The sequence below is a fragment of the Sinocyclocheilus grahami genome, unplaced genomic scaffold, assembly GCF_001515645.1.
Source record: "Sinocyclocheilus grahami isolate Dianchi unplaced genomic scaffold, SAMN03320097.WGS_v1.1 scaffold84.1, whole genome shotgun sequence".
Classification (NCBI taxonomy): domain Eukaryota; kingdom Metazoa; phylum Chordata; class Actinopteri; order Cypriniformes; family Cyprinidae; genus Sinocyclocheilus; species Sinocyclocheilus grahami.
This window is the reverse complement of record NW_015505263.1, coordinates 1,520,334-1,541,174: the sequence shown is the minus strand read 5'-3', so window position 1 is coordinate 1,541,174 and position 20,841 is coordinate 1,520,334. Positions and strand designations below refer to the sequence as shown.

The 20,841-nt window shown below is 34.5% G+C and overlaps 1 protein-coding gene across 5 annotated transcripts in view; it reads right to left on the bottom strand.

Moving 5' to 3' along the window:
* Window positions 1–20,841, bottom strand: part of mapkbp1 (mitogen-activated protein kinase binding protein 1) — a 58,485-nt gene that overhangs the window by 36,850 nt on the left and 794 nt on the right. For all 5 annotated transcript variants that reach the window (XM_016274024.1, XM_016274026.1, XM_016274023.1 and 2 more), the window contains exon 2: window positions 17,217–17,308. In XM_016274024.1, coding sequence (XP_016129510.1) covers window positions 17,217–17,308 — 92 coding nt within the window. The remainder of the gene's footprint in view (window positions 1–17,216; window positions 17,309–20,841) is intronic.

The following is a 20,841-nucleotide window of genomic DNA, read 5'->3' as shown; positions in this document are numbered from 1 at the left end:
AAAATTCTGTCATTAATTACTCACCCTCGTGTTGTTCCAAATCCGTAAGACCTTCGTTCATCTTCGGAACACAAATATAGAATTTTTTTTATTAAATCAGAGAGCTCTCAGACCCTCCATAGACAGCAACACAACTGTAAACAATGTAATAAAAAATATCTTAATTTGTGTTCCGAAGATGAACGAAGGTCTTACAGGTTTGAAACGACATGAGGGTGAGTAATTAATGACAGGATTTTCATTTGGGTCAACTATGCCTTTAAAGGGTTAGTTCACCCAAAAATGAAAATTCTGTCATTAATTACTCACCCTAGTGTTGTTCGAAACCCGTAAAACCTTTGTTCATCTTCGGAACACAATTTAAGATATTTTTGATGAAATCTGAGGACTCTCTGACCCTCCCATAGACAGCAAGGTAACTACCACGTTCAAGGTCCAGAAAAGTACCAAGATGATCGACAAAGTAGTCCGTGTGACATCAGTGGTTCAACTGTAAAGTTACGAAGCTGCGAGAATAATTTTTTGCGCAAAGAAAAACAAAAATAACAACTTTATTCCACATTTTCATCTCTACTGCGTCACTTGTGGACACGCGTTCACGACAGTATCATGACACGAGCGTGTGGCGGCGCTGACCCAGATCCGACATAATGACGTCATCATGCCAGATCTGGGTCAGCGCCGGTGCCGCCACACGCTCGCATCATGGTACTGTCGTGAACAACACGAGGGTGAGTAATTATTGACAGAATTTTCATTTTTGGGTGAACTAACCCTTTAAGCATAAATAGAAAAATAACAATAATTATTATTATAAAATAAATCTATTTATAGCATAAATTAATACAGTTTTTAAATTAATATATAATTTGATATGGTTTAGAATTAAAATATAATAAATATGTAGCATACATAAAAAAATCCAAAATAAATGTAAATTTATTAATATATTTATTTATAATATATAACATTATATTTATTTAATTTATTAATATATTTTATGCATATAAATTTAATATATAAAATATAGATAAATCGATAGATGGGCAGAGATAAACATATAGATAACAACAACAACAACAGTAATCATAATAATAATAATCATAAAAACAACAACAATTATTATTATTATTATTATAAGTTAGTATATTATATACTATAAATTATAGTAAATAAAATAAAATAATTGCTTTATATATTTTATATATTATAATTTATACTTATATAATATATAATTATTGGAAGGTAAATACATACATTTATTATCATAAATAAAATATTTATACTCGTTCATATGCACAAAATTGTTTTTTAAAAAGTGCAAGGGTCAGACTCCCTGCTATGCAACTTCTTAGAGTTCAGGGTCCATGTTTTGACTGGCCTGCTGCACACGTTTGTAAGACTCGTGCAGTCAAACATGACAGATCATTAAAAGTTTCATTTGAGGTACTTAGTAGCACCTAAACAGGATATCCTCAAATCACACTTGTATATTCTGCCTTGATTTCAAAGTCATATTACAAAAATTCTTACCAACAGAAATTCCACATGAATTTTGTGATTTTACATTTCATTAAAAAAACATTTAAAAAAAAAACAGCTGACAGTTTTAAATGCCACTCAGGAAGCCCTTTCTTGTCTGAGTGGGGGTTATAAAACAGAAACCATTAATGTGCAAAGTGTACCAGGCTTTGTACAGATAATCAAACATCTGCATCTTCAGAGTAAAGGTCTCTTCCACTGGCTGAGGTCCAGCTCTATATAGGTCAATTTAGACAACACACACACAAAGAGATCTGAGTGCACTGCTACTCTTTCTTCTGGTGTCAGTAGCAGAGATGAGTGAGACAAAGCCACACAAGCGCTCTGTCTCCCCCGACCACAGGAAGAGCCCTGTTTGGAATCTGTCAAGTCAAAGCCTCCCTGTCGTCCAGCTCTGTGCTTTACGAGCACGTCTGAGAGAAGAGGGACAGAACTGATGACCTCATGCTTCAATAGCACATTACTCATGTCTCCATAAACCACTGACGCCAAAGACAGGGAAACCAGGGGAGGAGCGGACCTTCATTGTTGGCAAGTAATACCATTAATGGATCTCCTGCACTATATATAAGCCGAGCTGCTGATGGGATTGACAGGCCTCGGATCAATGACTATGCAAGCCTGTTGTAAGAGCATCTATGGCTCATTCCATTTCAAAGATAAGCTGATATGAATCAGTGCACAGTCAGCAAATATGCCTGACCTTGTATTTACACATGTGACCGCCCACCACTCACTCATGAACCACACTCAGACCTTTCATTGACCTCAAAATATAGGCCTTTTCTTCCCAAAACAATCTGATTGGCTGTTTCTATAAAACTTCTGCACAGGTTTTATCAGTCTGGTGGGAAACAAAATTGCATTTACAAGGTACCAGGTTGTTCCAAAGAGCACTTCAGAGGAAGAACTACAGTAGACGAGGTTTGTTGCAACATTGAATCCTTGAAGAATTAGATATTTTGTTTAAGCAAGTAAATGGGAAATATCACAAACTAACAGTGTACAAAATTTTAATAGAATTGATTAATCAAGTTTAATGTAAATTTCTAAATACACTAATACATCAACAATGAACTATACATTTTTTACAGCATTTCTTAATCTTTTTTTTAATGTTGGTTAATAAAAACACATTTGTTCATTGTTTGTTCATGCAGTTCACAACTAATTTTAAAAAGACAACATGTGATTTAAAAATGTATTAATAAATGTGGAAAATCAGGGTTATAGTTAATTAAAATGGAATCTAAAATTAAAACAATGAATTTTTTTACTTAAAAACATGTTAACTGAAATTAAATACAAAAATGTTTTTCAACATTTGTCATTTTTATTTAGTTTAAATTGATGTATTAATAAAAAAAGAAGAACTATATACGTAAACAACTACAAAATATTACACAAAATAACTACAGAATTAAAAATTTAAACAAACAGAAAATATAAAAATAAAAACTGATTTAACATTAACTAAAAATATTAAATGCGGTAGAAGTATTGTTCACTGTTAGTTCATGTTAACTAATGTAGTTGACTAATGTTAACAAACGAAACCTCAGTGTAAAGTGTTACCCAATGCAATAGTATATTTATGAATTAACATTAGATTAATAAATGCTGTAAAACGTGTTGTTCATTGTTAGTTCAGATAATTCAATGTTAACAAATTTGATCTTATTGTAAAGTCTAAATCAGGATATCTTTGAACAATATATTCTGCTTTGTTTGAGTTTTGTTCATGTAATCTTCAGGTGGATGATGTTATTGATGAGTTATTGTTATACTGATGTCAAATTTATATTTAGCTGCCTTAAATGTCACATAACTAAGCCAAGAGCACAGCAACAGTGCGAGCAGGATGATGTTTTTCCACAACACTTGTCTCGGAAAACAAGGTTACACTAAATCGAGCCAGCAAATGAACCCTAACAAGTGAACATCGAATTTAATCAGCTAACACACCAAGGCATTGAATTGTGCCTTACGAAGTCTTGAGACATAATTGTTTTCAAAAATAAACTATAAAAGCACCCAAAGCACAGTCTATTTCACAGAAATCAGAAGGGAAACTCTAAAAATGATTCAGTGCTTATGTTATGAGATGATGTAGGATAAACATCATTGTTTGAGCTGTTATATAAACAAAAGCTTTTATATTAAACTATTTTTTAGTACTTTTATAGTATCATGACACGAGCGTGTGGCGGCGCTGACCCAGATCCGACATAATGACGTCATCACGCCAGATCTGGGTCAGCGCCGGTGCCGCCACACGCTCGCATCATGGTACTGTCGTGAACAACACGAGGGTGAGTAATTATTGACAGAATTTTCATTTTTGGGTGAACTAACCCTTTAAGCATAAATAGAAAAATAACAATAATTATTATTATAAAATAAATCTATTTATAGCATAAATTAATACAGTTTTTAAATTAATATATAATTTGATATGGTTTAGAATTAAAATATAATAAATATGTAGCATACATAAAAAAATCCAAAATAAATGTAAATTTATTAATATATTTATTTATAATATATAACATTATATTTATTTAATTTATTAATATATTTTATGCATATAAATTTAATATATAAAATATAGATAAATCGATAGATGGGCAGAGATAAACATATAGATAACGACAACAACAACAGTAATCATAATAATAATAATCATAAAAACAACAACAATTATTATTATTATTATTATAAGTTAGTATATTATATACTATAAATTATAGTAAATAAAATAAAATAATTGCTTTATATATTTTATATATTATAATTTATACTTATATAATATATAATTATTGGAAGGTAAATACATACATTTATTATCATAAATAAAATATTTATACTCGTTCATATGCACAAAATTGTTTTTCAAAAAGTGCAAGGGTCAGACTCCCTGCTATGCAACTTCTTAGAGTTCAGGGTCCATGTTTTGACTGGCCTGCTGCACACGTTTGTAAGACTCGTGCAGTCAAACATGACAGATCATTAAAAGTTTCATTTGAGGTACTTAGTAGCACCTAAACAGGATATCCTCAAATCACACTTGTATATTCTGCCTTGATTTCAAAGTCATATTACAAAAATTCTTACCAACAGAAATACATACAGTATATTATGTAAACAAAAACTTTTATTTTGGATGCGATTAATCGTTTGACAGCACTAAAATTAACATGAACTAAAATGAATAAATGTGGTTGAAGTATTGTTCATTGTTATAGTTCATGTTAACTAATGTTAACAAACAAAACCTCAGTGTTACCAATAAGCAAAATAGGCTATATTTATGAATTAACATTAATTTAGATTATTACTGTAAACATTGTTGTTCATTGTTAGTTCGCACAAAAAACTTAATGTTAACAAATTTGATCTTATTTTAATGTGTAATCGGGCTATCTTTGAACAGCATATTTCTGCTTTGTTTGAAGTTTGTTCATGTAATCTTTGGGCGGATGGAAATTCAGAACCTTTTTTTAATGAGTTACTGGTTTTCTGCATTGTTGATCAATTATTGTGTTATAATGAGGTCAATTTCATATTTAGCTGTAGTAAATGTCACATAAATAAGCCTACAGCACCACTTCTTCACATACTCTCGTCAACAAGTTGAGCAGGATAGTGTTTTTCCACAACACTTGTCTTGTAAAACAAGGTTACACTAGTCGAGCCAGCAAATTAACCCTAATAAGAGAACATCGAATTTAATCAGCTAACACACCAAGTTATTGAATTGTGCCTAATAAAGTCTTGACATGTGATTCTGTTTTCAAAAATAGACCATAAAAGCACCCAAAGCAGTCTGTTTCAAAGAAATCAGAAGGGAATCTCCAAAATAATTCAGTGCTTATGTTATGAGATGATGTAGGATAAACATCATTGTTTGAGCTGTTATATAAACAAAAGCTTTTATTAGTGTTATTTTAGTACTATTAATAGTATGTAATAATATTTTGATTTAGCTTTTATTTTCAGTATTAATTTTACTTTTAGTTTAAGTTTTAGTAATTTTGTTATGTGCTTTTGTAATTTTTGTTTAATAAAAATATTTATATTTAGCTTTATTTTTTCAGATTTATTCTTAGAATTTTTTTTTTTTACATATTTATTCCAATGAGTTTTTCATCTTTGTTTAAAAAAAATGATTTAATTTAATTACCAAAAATGCTGTTCTAGTTAAGAATAACAACAATGAACAACTTGTTCATTCGGTCAGTCATTTGTACCTTAACCTAATTAGTCTGGTTTAAATTTGTACCTTAACCTGAAAACAATCCATTTATATCTTTGAGAGGATTCACATTTTATTCAGTGTGCATCTAGATTAATTTTCCACACCACCAGAATCAAAAACAACAACTTCAGCTAAAGCACTTTTTGTGTTACTCAATATTTTTTGTTGCAATAAAAGAAGCTTGATGTACACTCCGGCATTACAACACCAACTCTCCTCCAGATCTCTTCCAAGGAGCCTGTTCTCTCAGTATGGAAGAGAAATCTCTGTTTTGGGAAGATCACTGTAGGGTTGAACTGTAATAATAGAGCTGTTTCTCTCCGGTGAGCAGAGCTAGAAGAGAAATGAGGGCAGAAAGCCCAAACACTCACAGATCTACTCGAGTATGACTGAAGACTGACCACGCAGAGCCAACGAGAAGATTCAAGTTACTTTTCACACAACATGAACACTTTCCCACAGAGTTATTCACAGCAGATTTTTCACTATACAGTTTCAGCCCAGAGCTAAATTCAAATTTCTATGAACATTTTCTAAATTTTCATCAGAATTCCATGTGGTTTTGACCGATATCGTATGAATGTCACCATTTCAAACATGAGAACTTTATAAGAAAAGCTCTGCAATGAGGAAGTTTATCTGCATGAGATTCTGTGTAAAACAAGTTATCAAGTAATGACCAATGTGCTTCTTGCAGCCCGGAAAAAGCTGATCCAGCTCATTATCTCACCTAGCAGGGAATCGAATAAGCCAAGTGGAGTGTAGTAGTGCACAGATCGACCAAATGACTACATGCGCCAATGATTTTAGGCTACGAAAATTCTCTGTAATAAAGTTCTCCATTTCATAAGCCATAACCATAGGCTACTATTATAAACAGATACAGTGGCATGACATTTATAATAGCAGTTTTAAATGTAAAAGGCAAACTACATTAAAAAAATAGACAACATTCAAAGTTTGCTGTCAGGTTGGCATAAAGAATTTCAAATTTTTAAAAAAACGGCATAATAAAGAATGAGTTTCTTACAAACACGCAGCGTTTCACTTCACAAGACATTAATTGGTGGACTGGAGTGGTGTGGATAACTTGTGGATTATTGTGATGTTTTTATCAACTGTTTGGACTCTCATTTTGACGGCACCCATTCACTGTAGAGGATCTACTGGTGAGCAAGTGATATAATGCTAGGTTTCTCCAAACTTATTCAGAATCAGATGAAGAAACAAACTCATCTACATCTTGGATGGCCTAAGGGGAAGATTTTATTTTTTGGGTGAACCATTCCTTTCTCTTTGGAGTGTTACAAGCTCTTGGTGCATAAAGAAGATCTGTAAATTTGCAAAGACTAAAGTCTCAAATCCAAAGAGATATTCTTTATAAAAGTTAAGAGTCAGCCACGCCTACCTAAAACGGCTCGTTCTAACACGCCCCCACATATCTACCTCACTATGTGGGAAGATTTGCATAACGCCGCCCAAATGTTCACGCAAAGAAAGGCGGCGCAACTTTTATTCTCACTGTAGTATTGTTGCCGCTGCCGCCATGTCCTGAAGACGCTGTGTGTTTCGTTGTGAAAGCGAAACTACTTTGTTTGATCTTCCAAAAGAGGATGATATCCGCTTCATCATGCCTGGAGCTGATCCGTGCTGGTTGCTGAGGAAATACATCAACTTAGTGCTGTGGATCGCCGGCACATTTTATGGAGGACTGTTTACTGATCCTGGGAGAGTAACGTTAGACTAAAATGCCGGCAGTTCTGACTCACGCAAGTACGTTTTCTTTTATCATTTGCCACTGATGATTCAAACACGAGTTTTGGGCAGTGTGGAGTAGCACTTGTTGTTTGTCATTTCTCTGATCACAAATGCAGATGTTTAAACACATTTCATTACATCAAATACACAAAATAATGTTATTTTTAGCAGCATCATATGACCCCTTTAAGAAATGTTTTTAGGAATTCAAAATATTCTTAATTTTATTCTTAAATTAGAAAATGAAAAGGAGTTTGTCTTTAGATATGACTTGGGGCCCTTCTCTTCATTGCAAGATTTAAAAAAAAAAAATCACCCATTTTGTTGTCTACCAGACAAAGAAATCACAAAATAATATGAAACGAGTTACAGTACATAAAGTTTAATACTTAAGGTTAGAGATTTTAACAAACTCCTAATCCTAAGTAAGAGCAACAGCATTTAGTAAGCATTACTAACTAGCATTCTAGTTAAAAGTAGACTGCTACCAATGATTAGACAGATGCAACAGGTTCTTGTGTGCCGATTAAATATTTGAATCAGCATTACTATGTATGAACAGCATCAAGTGTGACGCATTACAGCGAGAGACTGTCCATTTATTTTAGAAGGACTTAAAACAAGCTCAAAGCTGTTGTATGCAGAAGCTAAAGATAACCAGATCTCAAACAGCTTGTGTTATGGTCTCTCAGGTTTCACAACTGTTCTGGGTGTAGACTGTTTCGTGTGTGTGTACAAGGGTTCAAGACAAGGCAGATCAAATGTTGTGGCCAGTAAATAAGGACAGTTGTAGCCTTGCTCCATCTGGTGAGTGGGATAAAACACAGACAGGTGGTGAGGGACACACACGACATCACTCCCCATCACAATCAAAGACTTCCAGGAGTATTGCTTTCCAAGACCGAGCCAAGCCGTAAGTCTGGCTATTAGCAGGACCTCCCCATTGATCCAGGCCTGTTCGCTGCTCTGCTCCAGACAGATGGTGACCAGGATGCCCTAATCCTGCGCGTCTGGGCCCAGCAGTCAGCACGCTTTCAGATGGCAGAGGATTATGCACTGTAGGGATGACCTGCTACTATGCTCATCTAAGGCAACCTTCCCGCTTATCTGTCCTGCATGTGCCATTATCGTCACCATAATAAGGATAAATAAAATAAATCAATAAATAATGCTTTCAAAAAGGTTTCTCAAAGACTGACTAAAAACTATCACTCTAGCTTTTAAAAATGAAAATGACATTTTAAAAGAAAAAAAAATTATAATTAACATCGTTTTTGAAAGAAGTGTCTTATGATCATCAAGGCTGTATTTAATTGATCAAAAATAGTAAAAAATAGTAACAGTAATTAGTGAAATATTACTATCATTGGTGTTCAGTTATCGATTCTTATTGGTGCTTAATTAATAAGGGTCTTGTCATTATCAATGTTAAAAAAAGTATTCTTTATCGAACAGAATTTATATTTTAACAGTATTATTTATTTGAATATATATATATATATATATATATATATATATATATATATATATATATATATATATATATATATATATATATATATATATATTCATCATTCATTAACTGTATTTTTTATTTTTTTTAAATGCAGTCTTGGTGAGCATAAGAAACTTCTTTCAAAAACATTTAAAAATAATCTTAATTAATCCAATTACATTAACGTAATTAATGACAGGTATATAATGTCAGTTTTGGACCGATAGACCGACCGATAGACCAATAGAGCTGGTGCATGCAAATATAAAATATACTTATGGTCTGTTTTCACTGTATAACGGTAAAAACTATTTTCATCTTAAGGTGTAATATATTCCTTCATTCTGTGGTAAACTTTTACATCAAACATTGCTTCTTTATATCTTGTTTAATTCGCAATTTGAGAAAATTAGTTTTGGTAAGAAACTGCCATTCAGGATCACAGCAACTTTTCTTCCTTTAAGTGACCATCATCTGTATGCAGTACATCACTAACCATGTACTTGTGGAAGCCAATGTTAGTAAATGATTCCACCAGCCCTGCAAATAGCATTCTCCTTCCGCAGTGACCTTCAAGTGAGTTAAACTGATGGTTAGAGGGAATGCATGGACTCTCTGTGTGTGTGTGTGTGTGTGTGTGTTGCATGTGATGCTTGCATTTGTGTATAAATATATGATTATATTACTTGTATAATATATCTCAGTACTATGCAGAGAAATTGATTTAAATTCAATTCAGATTAATTCAGCTCTCATCTAAACACTTTTACAAGTAGCCAACAGCATGAATAACTAATTTTCAATTATTGTCCACAAAGCCTTCTTCCAAGTACATGACAGCAGAGTCAGAATAAAAATGATACTTTTAATCTATCCTAATATGTTCTCCAGCATGAGTGGCTTCTACTTGTTTTGTATTCCCGCAGGTGTCTTTAGATTGCGGCTCTCCTCTCAGAGCATGTGTGTGAGTGTGAGATGTCATTAGGAAGTGTGTGTGTGGAGCCGGAGAGCCTCACGAGTGCTGAATACTGCAATGCAGCAGAGAGAACGACCACACACACCACAGCAATGTTAAATCAACCTCTGTTCCTACAACCTTCCATACTTTTTTCACTCTCCCCATGTCACCCTTTTCTTCCTTCCTCACATCCGTCATCCTCTTCTCTCTCATTTCTCCTCGTTACATTGGTATATTCAGCTCTACTGACCCACTTTGCCGCAGCGTGCAAGGGCGCGAGAGACTCTGACACACATTTTCATGCATCTTTGATTAACACAGAGGGCCGTTTATTCATTATGCTCATATCTATTCTACAGTGACCGCCGCATTACACCAGAACTCATTCATCATTCAAATGGTCAAATACAGTTTGCTGATGTTCCTGCATGCAGAAATGGATAAATTAGCCAAGGGTGATTTATTATTATAAATGACCTTGTAGATCTGCAATAAATTACTCCGTTTACTTCAGTATGTGTGTTCCATACATAAATATGATTGTAATGCCTGCAAGTCATTTGTTTTATGCTTGTGCCTGCAAATACACTGCATTGAGAGCTATACTGTGAGATTTCAATGCATGCTAAAACACAACAGGTGCAATCATAACTTCCTCTGGATCTTACAAGAAAAATACTAAGAAATCAAAACGACATGTGTCACTCAGCTTTCATTGTCTGCATCTGGTTTATCCTGTTTTTCCTGGCTTTGCGGAAGACTCTGTCCTAAACCACACATAAACTATTCACCCTTCAGGATAGCAGTGACAGTATACTATACAACAATGCCTAATATGGAGTTTTAAAGTATTTCTCCTCAAGACAAAGAGTACAAACATTGTTAAACATTGTACGAATCATGACAGGGTGTTTGAAAAATGGTTCGCTCAATGGCATGTTTAGTCAATGTAAAATACAAAATGACACTATTTACTTTTTAAATACACTTTTCTGGTCTCACCCAAACCAATACTGAAGTATGTAATATATAAAGTTAATTAAGATTCGCTAATGTTATTAAAGTAATAAGATAATTTAATGTTTTTGAACAAAAAAAAAAGCTCTGCTCACCAAGTGTGCATTTACTTGATCAAAAATGCAGTAAACAGCAATATTGTGAAATTTTATTATAATTTAAAAGAACTGCTTCCCATTTTAATATATTTTAAAATGTAATTTATGCCTGTGATGGCAAAGCTAAATTATTTATATAGTGCAACTGAAATATATATTTGTTGGTGCATGCAAATATAATATCATTTTGCATTCCTTATTCCCAATTATATATATTCTGTTTAAAATTAATAATTTTAATGCAAATGCAAAACAACAGGAAAAATTACTAAATAAATAAATTACTGACGGATGGTCTATTTACATCAAGACTGAAACAATTAATTTTAAAATAATAAAAACTAAAAGAAAAATTGTGGTATGGTGGCATTTATTAACAATCCAGCTTAGTGGCACCAAATATCTAGCAGTTTTGCTTGTGTGACCCAAATCTTATATCATACTGTAAAAAAAAATATATCACGTGAATAAATAAATAAAATGTATTTATATCGCACCTTTCACAGACAAAGAGTCACAAAGTGCTTTACAATGATATCAGTAAAACAAGTCAAACATACATGCAATGAAATATACAATAAAACATAAAATCAAAACAAATTGGATACCAAATATTGCAGAAATTTAATAGCAGCCTCACTATATGGTTAATTAAAAGCTTGTCCAAAGAGGTGTGTCTTTAGGTGTCTTTTAAAAGACTCTACAGAGCCCAATGTTCTCGGTGTTAGAGGGAGAGAGTTCCAGAGCCTCGGAGTCGGAGCCACAGCACAGAAAGCACAATCACCTTTTGTCTTAAGACGTGTTCTAGGAATAGTTAAAAGGACCAAGTCAGAAGACCTAAGGACTGACCAGGAGAGTGTGCAAGTAATCAATCCTGAATATAGGAGGGTGCCTGACCATGCAAGGCTCTATAAGTAATAACTAAAATTTTAAACTGCACTCTAAAAGCAATAAATAAGCAATGAAAGTCCTTAAGTACAGGAGTAATGTGGGACCTTCTTGCTGGAACTAGTCAAAAGCCTTGCAGCTGCATTCTGTACAACTTGTAGCCGCTCCAGAGAAGATTTGTTCAAAGAAGTATACAGAATAGGGCTGTGCAATTAATCACATGTGATTGTCATGCGCATCTCGTCAGTAAAGCCGGTCCCGTGATTAGTAGTAAATCTCCATCACCTGCTTTCAGATTGAGCGGCATTCACTACACAGAGCCATAGTTCACTGACAATTAGGCAATATCGCGTTCATAATCGCAAATGAATCGCATTTAATTATGAACGCGATATCGCCTACATGTATTGCCGCCGCCGCCATGTCGTGGAGACACTGTGCGTTTCGTTGTGAAAGCGAAACTACTTTGTTTGGCCTTCCAAAAGAGGATACAACTAGAAATCAGTAATTAAGTTGTATTTACAACACTGTTCCAGAACAGTTCAAACCAAATATATGTGCAACGCATTTTACAGAGGACGAGGACTGTTTCCTGGGAGAGTAGCCTACAATGCCAGTGTTCTGACAAATAATGCTGACTCACAGCCTGCAAGTACGTTTTCATATTTAAAGGATTTGCCACTGACGATTCAAACACGAGTTTTGAGCAGTGTAGAGTAGCGCTTGTTGTTTGTCGTTTCTCCGATCACAAATGCAGACATGGTTTTATGTTTACGCAGGGTGATGCAACGCATAAAAGAAAGTATAATTCATTATAATCAGTAATTATGTCCTCACTGGATGCAACAAATGCCTCGTTTATAACGGGTTTTATTGGTTTTGTTTCGTCGCACTGGGACACAGCAATACAATATTGTAAGGGGCGTAACATTTCCGTCACATGCTTGAGGTATTCGGCCAATCACAACGCACTGGATAGCTGGCCAATCAGCATGCACCTCGCTTTTCAGAAAGATGAGCTTTGTAAAAAAATCGACGTGTTTCAGAAAGGCGGGGCATAGAGGAGAAACAATAATGTACAGTATGTGGAAAATAATGTGTTTTTTTAACCTTAAACCGCATAAACACATTTCATTACACCAAATACACAAAATAATGTTATTTTTAGCAACGTCATATGACTCCTTTAATGGAGACTAGACAGTTCTGCAGAACAGACAGTTTATATAGACTATCAGGACTAAACTAAATATATAACTGAATGTCATCGGCATAGCAATGATAAGATATTATTTTAAAACTGTTAATTATCTTGCCAAGAGGAAGCATATACAGGCTAAACAACAGAGGGCCGAGCACAGAGCCTTGTGGCACAACACAGTACAAAGGAACAACCCTAATCAAACACACCTGAACCAGCTAATCATTGTCTTCAAGACTACTAGAAGGATACAGGCAGATGAGTTTTATCAGGGTTGGATCAAATCTCTGCAGGAAAGTGGCCTGGAAGGGCCAAGTTTGCCCATCACTGCTATAGACACAGAAAAACTCCTGTCATACAGATAGGAGGATAACCAATCCAAAGCCGACCCAGAAATGCCCACTAAGGAATACAATCTATTAATCAAAGTAAATAAAATACTGGCCAGCAAGTTTCCCCCATCTGATGAAAAATAAAATCAGCCCATCTGGTGAATATTCACCACAAAAGCTGTAGCACATACTAAGATAATGCAGATGGAAATGTCTTGCGCAAATGTACTCATTTAGGTACAATTCATGAAAACAGGACAACTCCCCGAAGAAAGCCTAATCTTTAATTAATACACTACAGTCCAGATGGAGTTAACTACTCTTTTAGACCTGAAATAACATTCGTATTTCATTCGAATAATATTAATCCAAGATTTGCTTTAATCTCAGGTGCTTTGAATGCACTCTGACCTTCCATTGGTCTCAAGATCAGATGATAATCGAGGTCGTAATCGGTTAAACCTGCAGGACAACACACTGCTGGGGAACATCTGCTTTGTGCAGGACTATAACTACAACAATGCAGACTTGGTTCCTTTCCATTTACAGTATATGCATTTAAATATAGGTGTACATGCACTCAGTTGAACTACAGCACCATAAACGTCAACCTCAGATAACCTCACATTTGTTTACAGCATCGGCACAGCATTCAAACAAGAAAAATTTATTTCACGGCCCTCGTAAAGAACCGGCTCGGTATCTCACAGACATGTGGGGTCTGTCAGTGGATCTGTGACAGCTGCATAAGCCTGCGCTAATTTTCCTACCTATAGCAAGCCAAGACATCTGCACCAAATGCTCGCTTGGCTTAATCAAACTGCTGACTTAGTATAGGGTGGAGTTTGTTATGGGAGCCGTGTGAGCTTTAAAAATAAAAAGAACACTTCTACTTTCCTATACTGCAGTCAATAGATTGCAGATAGAAGTACAGTTTGTTCAATAGACTATGTAATAATGTCTTAAGGTTCTAGCCAGGTCACGTTTTATTAATTTTTTTAAACATGCATTTTCAATGTTTTATCAGCTTGTTTTCCAATGTGGTGATGGATACTAATGATACAATTATACTTATTCCAGAGATGGCTAAAATCAAAGCGAGAAAGACAAAATATGGTAAAAGTATCACATTCTTTGTCTTGAACCCACTAAAACTCTATAAAGTGAACTAAATCATTTCACAACAGTCTATGATGTAAAAGAAAACAACTGATTGTGGTCTTCCAGCTAGTGAATCAATCATTACCTCAACACAAATTCATAAATGTTGGTATTATAGATATACACTACTATTAAAAAGTTTGAGATTGGTAAGATTTTTTTATGTTTTTGAAATAAGACTGCATTTATTTGATCAAAAATACAGTAATATTGTGAAATATTTTTACAATTTAAAATAACTGTTTTCTATTGTAATATATTTTAAAATTTAATTTATTTCTGTGATGCATAGCCGAACTTCCAGCAATATTACTCCAGTCTTCAGTGTCACATGATCCTTCAGAAATCATTCTAATATGCTGATTTGCTGCTCAGAAACGTTTCTTATTATTATCAACTTTGAAAACAGTTGCTTAATATTTTTGTGGAAATTGTGATACATTTTTCCAGGATTCTTTGATGATGAATAGAAACTTCATCAAAGAACAGCATTTATTTGAAATATATATAATATTTTGTAACATTATAAATGCTTTTACTGTCACTTTTGAATAATTGAATGCATCCTTGCTGAATGAAAGTATTAAAATCTTAAAAAACACAGAGACTTAATTACCAATCCTCTCCTGCTCATTAGGACGACATGTTATGGCAACAGAGAGTTAGGAATTTAGTTCAGAGAACTCAAGCTTAACTAGTTAATCAGATTACAAATAGGGATGCAACAATACCATTTTTTCAGAACTGGTCCGATACCAAAAATTCTGAGTATCGGCCGATTCCTACCCGATCCGAGCGCAGTTTTTTTTTTTTTAATCAATGTAGAATGTCTATACTTCTGTGTGTTCACCTGATCATCACTATTGTGTATGTTAAACACAATCTGCTAAATATAGACAACTTCATTTTAATGAAAAATAACAAATGAAAAAAAATATTATCATAATCTATGACAAAAAATACTACTATAAACTAGGTTAGTGGATAATTCAGCAGCAAAATTTATTCTAGAAAAATCATGGGTGCACAATAATTTTATAAAAACATTAAACAACTAAACATTTAGTGAAACAACATTATTTAGTGGGCAACAAATAAAAGTTAATAAGTGTAGGACTAAATCTGGTAAAATGTTACACATTGCTCTTTGTTTTGTTGTAAAATACATTCACGAAAAACAAGTAGCCTATATATACATACATATACTATAAAATTTAAAGACATTTCTTTTAAATGCATAGCACAGTAATGAAGGCAGCAACATATGATAGAACAGAACAAAAAAGACTATTAATAATCTTTCATTGCACAAAAGTATAATACGAAAGGGTATGGCTCCAATACAGAGCGGCACAAATGCACATCCCGTGTGCATCCCGCTTATGCGCATCCCGTGAGCAGGATGATGCGCTTGAAGCAACACGGAGTCACAGCGCGCAGCGGTCGGATTTGGATCGATCTCGTCTGATCGATACCCGGTCTGGCAGAAAATGGCAGTATCGGAGCCAATACCGATACTGAGTATCGGATCGATGCATCCCTAATTACAAGCACCATGTGATGAGTAAAGGAAGGCTTTTCTCCTTTATATACATAGATAGTATTGCTGGAGTCCGACTTTATATAGTTTTTTAGCATAAAACTGTAATCCATTTTCATTTAATGTATGAAACTTGAAAGAAATAATAGTTTTTCTAATGTCCGAAGAAGAAATCTGAAAAATGTGTGTATGACATTTGATGACTTGATTAAAAAAAATACTCTGGATGTGTGCAGTGATGGTATAATGACACTTTTTATACCACACAACTGTATGATAATCCTTATTCAAACACAATGGCATTACCATGATGCTCCAAAGTAATTCAAAGAATACTGTGTTATTGCTATCGTGCATGTCTGAAAAAAACATGGCAAGAGTAGAATAATGCAGGTGTTTTCCATTATAAATCACAAGACCAGGTGCACTTTTCCACAGATAAAATAGACAAAGTAATTTTTATTCTTGGCTACTGCCCTAATTCAATCCATTTGGCTGGCAAAAATATCAAAATTAAGCTGCATTCTTGCTTTGGAGAGAGAACCGAGCCAAACGCCTATGCAAAAGCTAGACTAACTCTTAGGAGTTTATAGGCCAAGTCTGCAGCACACAGGCAAAATCTCTTTCAGATTCTGCACTTCCTGTTTGTACCACACCTAATTTCCTTCGGAGATCACTCATCTGTTATCAGACTCTTATCTCTCCTCTTTTCCTCTCTATGGTCTCTTTAGCCAATAGGAAATTCCTGCATCGCTTATGCTGAGCACGGATATTCATGTGACTCACCAAACTCTGTCTTTAGCAATGTGCTACAAAAATTAACCACCTTATGTGACTACCTCCAAAATGAGACCTGACTCACCATCATAGATAATCATTCAACTGACTACATTCACCTGGTCATTTAGGCATGTTTCACAAAAAATAGCTAAAAGCACGTCTTAATCGTGTGAAACTGAGTTACTCACCCAGCTGGGTAGGCAACCAGTCCTGAACGTGGGTCACACGCCAAAGCACGATTCCCAGCGGAAGTGATTCCCAGGACTTTCTCCAACGTCACCTGTAGAATTACATGAAAAAAAAAAAGTTTCTAAGGGTACTACAAGATCATTAACATAACAAACAGCCTTTAATGTCACATGAAATTAAATAATATCATATAAGTTCTGCTTTTACATCGTAACATTATTTGAATGTTGTCTGAATACTAAATTATTCTTGAATATGAACAATATATAAATTTAAATAAATGTATAAATAAACGTAATATATATTTTTAAATAAAGAAAAAAAAACAGGAAAAACTAATTTTGTTGTGAGCAAAATTTCAGCCACTTAAATTACGTAAGAGAACTTTCTATTATTATATTAGTAATTACAAAGTCTATAACTGCATGTAAATTATGTGATAGAAAAATAGACATCTTTTTAGTCAGTATGAGATGAGCAATTCAGCTGGCAAATTATAGCAGCACAACAAATTCACTTGGATGAAGACCTCTTGTAAAAATAGTTTATTAGACAAGACTTTGTTGTGTGTGACTTTAAATGCCCAGAGCACAGAACGACTGCAAAGTGGTGTTGTCATCTTAAATGGAAATTATGAGCTAGAAATTTTCCATGAGGCTTTAAGTAGAGCTGAACTGCTCATACTCAAGGCAACATGTTGAAGCACAAAACAAGCTTAAATATAAAATGCACAACTCTGCAAACAGTAAGCAGGCTAGGTAATGTTTCAATAGCATTTCCATTATAGTGTCCTCGTTATAGTACAACTGCATAAGCACTGACTAATTTATAACATGCTTAAAATGCAATTATTTGGTAAAACAATTACACAAAGTTGTTACTATTGTAATTAAAGATTTACATAATATGTATAAAATGAACACATAATAATGTCATACTATCATTCTAGCAAAACAATGAGGAATACACATGCACTATGTGTTTTCAGCATACCACATAAAAACCAGTTTGCTGAACATCTGCACCAGTCCTCAACATCTGATACCTTTATTCTATGCATTAAAACCTCTGCCAGATCACTTCTTCAAAGCAAGCATGGCCATATCCAAGCTGAGGACACTCTCTCACATCAATCATGGCCACTTTAAGTACAGGTCAACGGAGAAATGGAACAAAAAAGGAACAACACCTGGTTTATGGAAGTGGTCTCCTCTAAATCTGCCATCTTAGACCATTTCCTCACTGTATGGGTTTATAAGGACCCAAGTAGTCTTTCCATGCTGGTTTTTATCCCTCAAAAATACAGGTTTCAAGAAATCCATAAGCTGAAGTTAGCATTTGGACTTCAAATGCTACGTATGTACATTCATTATCCTACCGTAAGCTGAATGTAGACTACCACAATTTGTGCTGAACATGCCGATATAAAAACACTGTAATTGTGGTTGTTGCTTTGATTTATCATCTTTCCAAAGATGTTTTGACAGATATCCACCGTCTATTAGTATCTCGGAGTGCTGGAACAACGGAAAAAGAGCTCGTTTTCAAATGCATGCTGTTTTTAAGCCATTTCTCGTTCAGCATCTCTAATGGGAATTTCAGAACCAACGGCTGTGTCATGCACTTTTCCAGAAACTTTCCTGCAATCTTTGCATGTCAGATCCTTGGAGAACAGCAAAGTCCTTAAGCCAGGAGTCAATGAACTGCACAGCACCTGGAGGAATGGCTTTGATTTTCATACAATGTGTAAACCCTGGACAATAGAGCCCAGTCTAAGAGCTGAACTGATATTTAGTCTTACATAAAGCTCAGATCCCTTTGTCTGGATCCTGGACACTAGATATTCCTCATACGCTTTAGGCAAAGAGAGAGACAGATCTGCTCTTTTGTACGAAACAAAGGCACCTTGACAGAGTCTTCTGCATAGCCCTTAAATGGTAGTATGTACAAGATATTGTCTCTAGAGCAGTGATCATCACACACTCTGATAGTACCACTGACATTTTTAATGCATTCTATTTAATTGCAGAAGGTGTCTTCTCTGATGAATGTACTATTTAATTTTTCTTTTCTTGTCTTTTTAATATGATTGTATATGCAACCATTCAGTAACCATAAATATTTAAAATTGCTTATTAGCATTCTGGCACCACGATATGGCTTGGGTCCCTCCTTCATTGTAAGTCTACTGAACAAAATTTATCGCCAGCCAAGCGAAAAGCATAAATCTGATCAATTAGAGAGGTAATAGCACACCTCTCCTTTAAAGGAACAGTTGACATAAAATTTAACATTTGCTTAAATATTTTCACTCTCAGGCCATCCAAAATGTAGAAGAGTTTGTTTCTTCATTGGAACAGATTTGGAGAAATTTAGCAATTAAAGTGAAAAGCTACATGTATGTAATAAACAATCCATCATTAGGACATTTTAAACCTCAAACTATTGCTTCTGATGAAAATATGGTCAAAATATAGAGTTCTCTATCCATAGAGAAATATGCAAATTTTTGGGTGAACTAGCTATTGTTTTAATAATAAACTTTAATAATCCTTTCAAGTTTAATATGTGAGCTCAGGCATAAGTTGAGCAATAATACCAGTGATGCCTTAGCCAGCAGCACTATGAACACCATAATATAGACTAGTAAAACATTCCATATAGACATGGATTTGGTTACTGAAAATTCATGTGCTAGTGTGAACAACAGTGTGTAATTTATGAGCAACAAATCATATGCAGCTGAGGTCTCAGAGTTATTCAAAGCGTTCATCTCAGTCGCAAAACAGTCTCAACAATCATAAAGTCCTGTGTATGGAAGGGAAGTACAGTCATCCAAGGGCCTGCAGCAGTAAACAGGCAATCTGAACGGAATGCAACAGTCAGGGATGACTACTCTGACACAATAATAGTTAGAGTTACAATAACAGTTGCATATATTCAAAGAATAAGAAATGCATCCCACACGTACAAAGTGTCACAGTTGAAACAATGACGAGTTTAGAGTTTGAGGTGGACAATCTACAATTATCCACACTTATCTGAGAAAATACTATACCCTTGGATATGATTTGTGCATTATATTTTCACAACATGCACTTGACCACTGCTTGATTTTTTTAACTATATTATATAATGAATAAAAGATGCAATTAACCCTAATGCCCAAACTGAAAAGGCACCCAATATAATATAATATAATAAACTTACTGAGATAAACAAGAGACATGTGCTTAGGGTTTCTGAATATCGCAGTGCACATTTGTGCAATACATTTTCCCAGCAACATTACCAGTGTATTAATGAATTCAGTGCCATTTATATTATTACATTACATTTTTATTGTACATTATATTTTCCCAGCATGCTGTTTACCAGGGCTTGAAATTATTTGTGACATGTGGCAAATATAGGTCAGTGAATTTTACAGTCTTCAGAGCCACAGTATGCCTTTGTAGAGTTTACATAAACCCTGGAAAGATTCTGACCTTGCATTAAACTGCAGAAACCCCAGCTATCCTGTAAGACCTTGCATTAAACTGCAGAAACCCCAGCTATCCTGTAAGACCTTGCATTAAACTGCAGAAACCCCAGCTATCCTGTAAGGATGCATCTGCAGACACG